This window comes from Amia ocellicauda, chromosome 7 (genome assembly GCF_036373705.1).
Source record: "Amia ocellicauda isolate fAmiCal2 chromosome 7, fAmiCal2.hap1, whole genome shotgun sequence".
Classification (NCBI taxonomy): domain Eukaryota; kingdom Metazoa; phylum Chordata; class Actinopteri; order Amiiformes; family Amiidae; genus Amia; species Amia ocellicauda.
This window is the reverse complement of record NC_089856.1, coordinates 31,120,033-31,130,365: the sequence shown is the minus strand read 5'-3', so window position 1 is coordinate 31,130,365 and position 10,333 is coordinate 31,120,033. Positions and strand designations below refer to the sequence as shown.

General features: G+C 36.9%; 1 protein-coding gene across 2 annotated transcripts; it reads left to right on the top strand.

Moving 5' to 3' along the window:
- Window positions 1–1,267: 1,267 nt before the first annotated feature.
- Window positions 1,268–7,563, top strand: gpr17 (G protein-coupled receptor 17). 2 transcript variants are annotated; one of them, XM_066709163.1, is made up of 2 exons: window positions 1,268–1,572; window positions 5,323–7,563. In XM_066709163.1, the coding sequence occupies exon 2, from the start codon at window positions 5,332–5,334 to the stop codon at window positions 6,343–6,345; it is 1,014 nt and encodes a 337-aa protein (XP_066565260.1). In that variant the 5' UTR covers window positions 1,268–1,572; window positions 5,323–5,331; the 3' UTR covers window positions 6,346–7,563. The 2 variants fall into 2 exon arrangements, with proteins under 2 accessions (XP_066565260.1, XP_066565261.1); XM_066709164.1 differs by lacking the exon at window positions 1,268–1,572 and adding an exon at window positions 2,478–2,680.
- Window positions 7,564–10,333: the final 2,770 nt, after the last annotated feature.

Sequence of the window (10,333 nt, the reverse complement as noted above, 5' to 3'; positions counted from 1 at the left end):
TCTGTGTTTTTCTTTCTAACAGAGTATTTTTGAATTCCTGAGACTGTCTTGTTAGCTACAGTACTCTCAACCTTCTTCTGGATAGCAGATTGTGTAATGAGTTCCTGTTTTAGCTCTCCACTATGTGCAGAATATTCTGCTTATTTTCAGTAGCATTTTTGCTTCGTTTTTTTTTTTTTTACGTGCATTTGAGTTGTTTTTCTTTTCCATTCTCCTCATTTACACCTAATTTAAAACTTCAACCCACCCCAAAAATGTAAATTACAAGATGTGGTACATGATGGTTTCTTAATGGAACCCACCATCAGATATTGAGTTTGTCATTTGCATTTTAGAGATGGGTCAAAAGTTTGATTTAATCTTGGTTATGTATTATGTCTCCTTCCTTAGTAAGTGTTTGATAATATCATTTTGGCACCAGGGTTAAAGAATAATAATTGTTTCAAATGAAAGTCATATTTCAGAACTATAATGAAAAAAGAATCAACAATTCTCTCTTTGCATTGCAATTATCTTTTTTTTTAAGTTTCATGTATTTTTAATTGTTGATGAGAAGCAAGGAGAAATCTCAATTAAACATTAGCACTTAAAGACTTTCATGACTGAGTCTCAAATACACAGTACTTTCATTCAGGTCACTGAATCACATTAACATATAGATAGGGGTAGACTGGAAGAAGATAATGGGTCAATGTGTCAGATGTACAGCTGTGATCTTCTTCTATGAAAGAAATATTATCTCTACTTTCTAATTTTCCTCCACATCTGTCTAATTAAAATGTGACTGATTAATAGGGGCTCAAACATAGGGCCCCCCGTCCAGACCTAACTAACAGAGTCCCTGTTTCTGTTTCATTTTCCTCCCTTTCTTTCTTCTCCATAGAATACAGGGGGCTCCTTAGTTTCACAATTCTCAGAGGAATCATCTCTGTGGCTTTATTCATATACTGCCCAATTAACAACACAATCTCCCTTCTATTTATTGATATGGAGGAAAAAGGAATCGTCAGATAGGCTCTTTGGAAATAGACTAGGCCTCGTTGCCATGGTGCTGTCACTTGTTACTCATTGCTATGGAGGCGCACCATTCTTTTTTTTCTAAATTAAATGAGCCCCTTCTCTTGACTCGGGCCATTGTGAGGCACACAAGACACAAGTGGTCCTCAGAAATGAAGGCATGGTGTAAAATTTATGAGGTCAAGGTTCACACGAGAGCCCCCTTTTCAAACTTTCTAATCACATTTGAGAAGCAACAAAACATTCACAGGGCTGCACTTTCCCGAAACGGTTCAACAATATTTTTGGTACAGAAAACTTATTTCTATTTTTTTAATTACTCAAGGAGCTGATGGGTGGATATGTCTCTTATCACCAGCATTATTAAACTGAAGGAACGCATTGCATGTATCCGTCTCGCCCTCACTTTAACCCACACGCAAACTCAGAGCTGTTTGTATTCTCTTGGCTGCACCACCAGCTGTTGTTAGACTAACGCCAGCACTTTCAGAAAGATATTCACTCTCTGGAAGCTCTGCATAAGCAAACCCAACTGAGAAGGACTCATCCTCATAGGTAAGTGCCCTCCTGCAAACGTGCAAAAACTTGAAATCAAACAGTCTACAGTGCATTGTTCTAGTCAGCAAACTTTTGTAGATGTTTTCTGTTAGTCATTCAGTATCATGAGCTGACCAAAAAATATTAAGGAGAAGAAAACTTAGATTTTATTAAACATCTTTGAATTATGTAGCTACAATTTAATTGATGTATACTTGTTTAATTGTGTTAGTTAGTAATTTGGGGACTGAGGAATATATAGCTGTTTTGAAATGCAAGTTATAGTGAACACCACAAATGGGGATCAAAATTATATCAATCATTCAGCGATTCAAAAGCAGTTAGATGTGCAACAATAATATGTATGCATCTGCTTTTTCTACTGATTTTGTTGTTGATATATTGCAAGCATACATTTGTTAAACAGTGTTGATGGATATTGCTTGGCAGGTCTGCAATAGTGTTTCTTCAGTTAAAAAGTAATTGATGTCTAGATTTTAATAATTGCTGCAATCTATCATGTTCTATTGGCTCTCAATCCACCTTACATAATAGACTTTTGTAATATTTTATACTATACTATACTATACTATACTATTCTATATAAGAGGTTCTGTTAGTCATTGTAAATGTCTAAATTTAGGACTGAGAAACGCACTGCTCCTTCTTCCAGTCCCTTAGTTCACATAAACAATTTCAGAGCCTTAGAAATACAGCCATAATATTACTTCTGCCTATGCCTTTTAACTGAAGCTATTATTTTCTTAGGAGAAGTTAATATATTTCTGTTTCTTGGGAAAGCCACATCATGCATTAAATACATGATTGGCTGTAGCATATGTGTTTGATTTTCAATAAAGGGGATCTTTTTAGAACCGTTTTCTATTAAGGAGGCTCAACGTCCAGATTGATCACTGATCTCACTGAAAAAGAAAAGGAATGTTGTTGGTGGGGGTATATCTATGAAGGTCTAGGTAAATTTGAATATTTTCTTTAACTGATATTTAAATATTGAAATCCACTCCAACAAAAACACAGGAACAAATGTGTACTTGCATTACACTAAAGTGCTACTTTGTTTAGGAAAGATCTCTGAGGCATTTTGCATTGAACAACTGAAAACAAGGTAAGACACTAAACAGAAGCTGCATGAATATAAAGTTTTATAATATGAAGTAATTATCTAACGAATTGGAATTGTTCAGTATTACAGGAAATGTTTCTCTGAAAAGCCTTGAATCTTATCGAAACTAGCCATAAGTGTCTATAAACACCATGTTTACATTATTCAGTCTTGTATCAACTGAACGACTATAAAACAAAACAATCAAACTCAGACTAGATTAGTCAGTATGAAAAGGTGGGAATCTTTGCCTGACCCTAAATTAATAAGTATTATTATATGGACTCCTCCTACTGGAAGAGAGAAACTATTAATATTTTTTCCTAAGTAGTTAAACTGGGAAAGTATAGAATTAGGATTAAATGAAAGACCCTGAATTAAAATAATAAAAAGAACAAAGTGTCTTATTATGAAAGTGATGAGAAGTATTAGTCCTGAAAAATCACATGATCAGTTGAACCGCCTTGTTTTTTATTTTATTTTGGTTATTTTTTTCCCTCTAAAGGAATTGTGTAATCTTTAAGGCGGTGTTGGAATTTCTGCATTGGCACAAGTATTGGATATCTGGCCTTGATTAATGTTTTAAAATGCCTAATTCTTATTCTATTAACACTTTCTGATCTTTTCAGTACCATGGTGTCTTCAAATTTTTTCGTGTTTTTCATTAAAGTCCAGAACTTCCTGCCATTAACACTACTAAACTTGTTAGTAAAAGATAAATACATAAACACACACAGTCTTCACATTTTAATGCTTCAGGTCTCGTTGATGAAATGCTTGACATGAAGACTTTTTCTGCTAAAAGGAACATGACATCAACAAGCCTTAAGATGTCCTTAACAAAAGCATCTGGTCAGGGTGGTTGTCTGGCCGTGTTTTGTATTGTTAAGATATTTAATTGAGCTAAATACCTCTTATTTATTTAAGATGATTGAGTGCCTTGCTTTTAACCTAGCATCTTCTCAAATTGCATTTTTAAGTCTTGTATTCTGCCTTCCAAATCTCAATATTTCATTCCAAGTTTTAGTTACCGGTCATTTTTCAAAGTTAACCCAGGAATTTTCTGAGCTACTTTTCCATTCTTCCCTGTGCACATTAACAGCTGTGTCTTTTGGATGATCTGATCTACCCATTTTGTCATGCTCTTGGTGACATCTTGGCCTAGTGTGCTCCTGAGAAAATATATTTTTGGCTTTTCCCCTTGGTATAATGCTGAATTTAGCTCAACAAAGGCAGCAGGATGCAAGTTTGAACGTCTCTTGGAGAAGGACTGCTCTTGACCGTTTATGATGCTGCTTAAAAGTCAGCTAGATCCAAATTTGTATCGGACCTTACTGAAGTAGATCTGGTATTCTACGGATGCTTTTCTCCATTCTTCATCCTGCTTCTATTGACCACCCCAGAGTCAGTCAAACTTATGTAACTGATGCAGCAGATAAAATAACAAAACCTTTTGGCTTTGCTTTATTTATTTTGAAACTGACTGATGTACAAAGTAGTCAGTTAGTTAAATAGAAAAGGACATGGGAGAAAAGGGTCTCTCCGTGAGGTGTGGCTTGGCATGCAACTAAATAATCTCTGAGCATACATCTGTTCATCGGACATCTGTACGTTCCCGGGGGACTGAAGCAGCTCTGGTTACCATGCTTGTCTGACAAAACGCCAAGAAGCCCAAAGGGTGTAGCTACACACTTGCGTTCCATGTCAGTACACTTAATACCACACTCAGTTTGCTACAGCTATAATTTAAAATACATTATTAAAAGGCAATTTAACCGTTCTCCCTTCCTGCAGAATATTAAAAAAAAAAGTATATCAACAATAGGAAATAGTACATCAAAGATTAGTCTGAAAAATCTTGCAACTGATGTGAAGGAAAACCACTATGGAATGGAAAGACAAATACATTTAACCATATATATTTATATGGCATTTTTGGTATTCAAATCAGCTGCTAAAGAAACTACAGCTGAGACCCCAGTTGAGACATAAATAACCCCCTCTCCTTTATAACATTCAGATATGCCTCTTTTGGAAGAGCTTTGAAATTCTTTAGGAGGTGGGAGTATTTAATTTTATGGACAGTTATAAAACACATGTGATCCTTACAAATCTGAATCTACTCATGGGTGTTTTATCATGATCTTATTGTTTCTACTGGCATTTCATAGTCATAAATCTTATAAAGTGTGTTGTTAATGTTTTTATTTATTTGAATAATTTTAACATGGAATGCAAGTGATCAATTATATTAATGATCTCAAATGGTATTTCACATTAGAGTGGAATGCTGTCCTTACTTTGTCATTGAAGAGGCATTCACAGACTGTAAGGAGAGAAAAAAATGTCAGACAGGCCAGAGATTTGTCTGAAGCAGGTCCAAGAGTTTTCTTAAATGCGTCCTATAAATGTCATATGAAATGTAAAGAGGACATCAGTAGAGAATTATGTCAGGATTTCTAATGGGGAGTTATGAATGCACAAAGGAAGGCATGCACTTATGCACAGTGTGTGTTTAGATGTATGACTATATAGTGTTTTTATTCATTTAATATATTTGTTGATTTTCAAAAACTATTTGTATTTATTCTTTGCATAAAATATCTATTTATCTATATTCATTAATTATCTGTATCTCATTACAGCTACAAGAAATGAATTCTTCAGTAGAATTCGCTTCCTTGCTCTCCAACTATTCATCCGAGAATTGCAGCGCTGAGTCGGTGGTGGAGAATGTCCTCTTTGGTGGATTCTATATCGTCGTGTTCCTTCTGGCCCTGAATGGGAATGTGCTTGCTCTGTGGATCTTCTCTCGCCAGCATGGCACCTCTTCCCCTGCCAATGTCTTCCTGTTGCACCTGGCAGTGGCTGACCTCTCCTATGTGGCGATCTTGCCTCTGCGGGCCACATACCACCTGACGGGGGGACACTGGCCTTTCGGCGAAGTGCCTTGCCGTGTGATTGGCTTCCTCTTCTATGTCAACATGTATGCCAGCATCTACTTTCTAGCATGCGTAGCCGTGGATAGGTATCTGGCGGTGGTGCATGCTGTGCGATCCCTGAAAATCAGACGTGCCCGCTACGCCCATGCCGTCAGTTTCGCCCTCTGGGTCCTGGTCACCATATCCATGGCACCCCTGCTTGCCACTCAGCAGACTATCCAAGGAGACAACGTCACCATTTGCCTGCAGCTATACCGGGAGAAAACGTCCCAGCTAGCCCTCGTCTCCCTGGCTGTTGCCTTCTTACCCCCTTTCCTTGCAACGCTGGTCTGCTACCTACTGATCTTTCACAGTCTCCGCAAGGGAACTAGGCTGGAGCCTGGGCTGAAGAGTAAAGCTCTTTGCACCATCAGCTTGGTGTTGCTCATCTACTTGATCTGCTTTTTACCTTACCACGCCAGCCGAGCCATCTACATCCTGGTGCACAGCATCCCGGGACTGTCCTGCCAGACGAAGAGAGCCCTAACGCTGGGCAACCGCCTCACCTCTTCCCTCACCTGCCTGAATGGAGCTCTAGACCCGCTGGTGTATTTGTTTGGTGCAGAGAAGTTTCGAGAGAGGCTTATGCAGGTGTTCTGTGGGAAGAGAGGAGGGTACTCCGGAGCTGCCAGTGGCGAGGGGAAAACAACCCACGAAAGCTCACTGAGCGCCAAGTCTGAGTTCTGAGGGGAAAGCAAACTTTGTCTATGTAACTGGTATTTTTGTAGGTGAATTTGAGTTCCATGTATTTGTAGAAGTGTTGTAAAATAGAAGTCTACAACTATATTTGGTGCGGCTCAAAGATTAAAATAGGATTCCTAACCTGGAGTAAGAACTAACTTCTAAGAATGAATAACAGATGTCCCCCCCGTCTCCCCTACTTTCATGCATTGCCAGTAGCATGAAAAGCTGATAAATAAGAGCCATCAATGTTATAAAACTGTTTTCTTTTTAAAGTAGTTTTGGACAGGCTTAGCGAAATTCACAGCTATGAATTTTCATAACTGTCATTTCAAAGACTTTGTTACCTTCTCTCACAGGCAGCTTTGCATGGACTTGCCTTCAAGGTCCTGGCCTTTGCATCATTATAGAGACTAATATCGTGCTGCTGATTTGGTGTAAATAGATTTTGAAGGTGTTACATGCATTATTATTTTTTTTTTTTATTCTACTTTTGAATCTATATAATTTTAGTGTATTAAATACAAAAATGTTGATGAAATTAGTAGACAGAAAGACTTAAAAAGTCATGCCACTCACCAAAAACCATGAAACCTGCCATAGTTTATAACTGTTTATTTTATTGTTTATTTTTTAAACACATTTCAAAATTAGTCAAAACTAAATAGATTGATCATTGTTATATCTTCCATTTTTATTTGAGATTTGATTCCTAACATTCCCTGAAATTTGATGGATTTATATGAAGTTCAATGTATCTTATAGCATTTATATTTTTTTACTTGCACCTGCATATTTGATTGTACAAGAAAAAAAAGCCTCTCTCTTTGGATGCCTATGGAAATCCAAAATGTTTCTACAGTAAAATTTAATTACTTTCTTTGACCCAAGCACACCTGCCAACCTGCCCACAATATTTTACTCCCATCCCCCACCAAAAAACTATCAGCAATATCTCATTATCTGCCTACCTCTTCTCTCTCCAGCAAAGAGCTTTCCTTAAAATGCCTATAAGTTATGGACATGATTCAAGATGCAAGGAGTTCAGAAACACAAAAGGCATTAACTGTAAATATATATTTTGTAATGTTCTAAATATATGTAACATTTAATATCACTTATTATTATTATACTGCCTCAGATATGTGTGTGGGTTTGTATTTATTACACGTTTGCATTGCCTTCTCTGTATTGCAAAACATTAAAGATTATGCAGTTATTGTATGCAGTTTTATTTGCATTTGTCTGGCATGCTGGTTAGTGTGAAAAGCACATGGGTAGGTTATGGGTTAGTGTGTGATCATTCATCCAATTTTTTGTTTACTGGACTTTCAGTAGATGTAACCATTTTGCATTGTCTGCTTTGGTTTGACTAGTTCTTGCAATCGGTTGCAATTTTTTTTTTCCTCAGATTACAAAGCCATTACTTGATAGTGTATTTACTTGGAGTAGAATTGGACAGAGCGACCTGTTTCTCCTCTTTCCTTTTCAGGAGTGCATGTTTAATCTGCTTGTGTTTTACCATTGCCCTTAATCTCTGCCTTTCTTCCCGTCCTCAGTCCTACAGTAACAAATAAATGTCTGTTGATTAATGTACTTTTCTGCTTTGATGTAATTGAAAATATGAGTCTAATGCTGGAATTAATAAACAGATATACAGCTCTGGAAAAAAGTTAAGCGACCACTGCAAAATTATCAGTTTCTCTGCTTTTACTATTTATAGGTATGTGTTTGGGTAAAATTAACATTTTTGTTTTATTCTATAAACTACTGACAATATTTCTCCCAAATTCCAAATACAAATATGAATGGAGTGGCTGCCATACATGTAGAGATGCTGATTGAAGAAAAAATTGCAGTGGTCTCTTAATTTTTTCCAGAGCTGTATATGGAAAAAGTATGCGGGACATTGCCCTGTCTAGATGCCAAAAATATTCAATTTGCACCATTGTTGCAGCAAGACTGTGTAACCCATGTATGAATTTAAGCTTTGTTTATTGCTCCAGAGAGGCTAGATGCAGTAGTTCTGTGTAGCTGACTTTTAGAGAGAGTTTTAATCCAAGGCCGTAGAGAGAACCGAAGACAAAGGAGGAGTCTGTGATAAAGTTTGGGGTACCTCATTGATGCCATGTAGTTGCCCAGCAACCAAACGGAGTCATCTTCTATATGATAGTGTGTTCTTTAGAAAGACTTTAGATGTGTCTTCCCAACTGGCCATCTCTGGAGTGCTTTGTTACAGCTGAATAAACTATTTTGGTATTATTCTAATTAAATCTGGCCCTGAGTGTTCCTTGTCCGCCATCTATTGAGGGAGAACATGTCTCCCTGTAAAACGAAAAGCTGCACATCAATGTCCTTTCTTGTGCCCTGATACATTAAGTCATTATGTGTAGAGAAGTTTAATTTTCATCAGTTGCCATTGCTGTAAAGGGAAACTTGGCAATCCTGATTTTCAGCCCACACTCAGATCAGTTTATGACCCACCAGAGATGGACATCTTGCAGAGGAAAGTGTTTCTCTGTCTTATTACATCTCTAGCTTTGGTTTTATGTTATGTTCTACAACTAGAATGGATCTAATTACTCCAGTGTGTTTGGTTTGTGTATGTGTGAGGTTTTGAACACGGAAATTAGAAAAAAGCCTGCAGTACAGATCGGCACACTAGATGGCAGCAATGCTGAAAAAGGGTTAGAAATATAGACATGAAAAGGCAACACTTTCCTGACCCAAGAATTATAATCCATGTTGCCATTCATAGTAAAATGCAAAGATAACCACATTGATTACATTGACGTTTTGCAGTTAATGATTCCTTGCACTGACATGACATAAAGATATATATAATCCCTCATTAAACATGCTTATTCCCCCCTCCTCCCTCTTCTGTTGTTTGTATTCGCCCTTTTAACAGATTCATGCAAATACCAAAAAAAAAAAAGAATAGGAGAGTCACAAAACAACTTGGTTAGAAGCCCAAGAAAGCACCAGGGTATTTTTTGCTTTTTTATTTAATCTTTGTTTTACTGTGCACTTATAATCTGTTGTTGTTTCTGTTTAGACTATCTTTACGATTATTTATAACATTTCAAATAAAATATTTTTAAGGACGTTTTACAAAATATTTATAATGGAAAGAATGTTTGAGTGAGAGCAAATTACTGTGGCACCAAGCTTAGAAGCTGTTTGCAGAGAAAAGTCTTTCCTTCCCCTTTCAGTTTATTTTTTTTGTTTCTCACAGTTATCTGGCAATACTTTGTTTTTGCTGTTGTCTGTCTGGAAACCAGTATTATAAAGTCTTTTACAGATAATGCATAATTCCATAAAAACATATTTAACTAATTATATTTCACCACAGCCTGGCCCAAAATCAGTATTTGCATTTGAATATCAACAGTCTGAAATGAAGCTTCATATATCTATTCAAACTTGGTCTGCACATGATGTATCATTGTTCTCATTTACGGTGGTGCATGCGTTTCTTTTTTAAAGCTTGATCTTGTTAATAAAGCATTTTTTCAGTTAAATAAAATTGGTTGTACACAGGCATTTAATGCAGAAGTTGTATTTCTGTTAAATTATTATTGCATACTCTTGTCTCTGCGGAAGAAGGACATTAAACACCATTTGGTTTGGAAGCCATTCTAAGAGGCTGTTGAAGGTGGAAATCCCCTGTCATATATGCGAGTCTTAGACTTGGGCTTTCTTAATCACGTGACTTAGTGTGGTTTATCAGCAGATTGGTTTTTGCAATACTTCCTGTCCATAGCATTTTATGAAAGTGCAGGGCATTCTCCACTGTGCTCCACTCTGGGGTTGTGGAGGGGGATCCTTTCAGAGAACACATGAGGGGGGTTGCAGTCATATTTGATCACTACACATTTGATGAATGGGCCTTCAAAGCTTCTTGGGTACTTTGATGGGAAAGAACTTTATAACACGAGTCCTCCGTTTAAGAACTTTTCAACCTCTTGTAAGACATAGACTAGTGTATGCT

Bases quoted from the DNA above. Each gene is read 5' to 3' on its own strand.
- gpr17 (XM_066709163.1), top strand. From the start codon at position 5,332: ATGAATTCTTCAGTAGAATTCGCTTCCTTGCTCTCCAACTATTCATCC.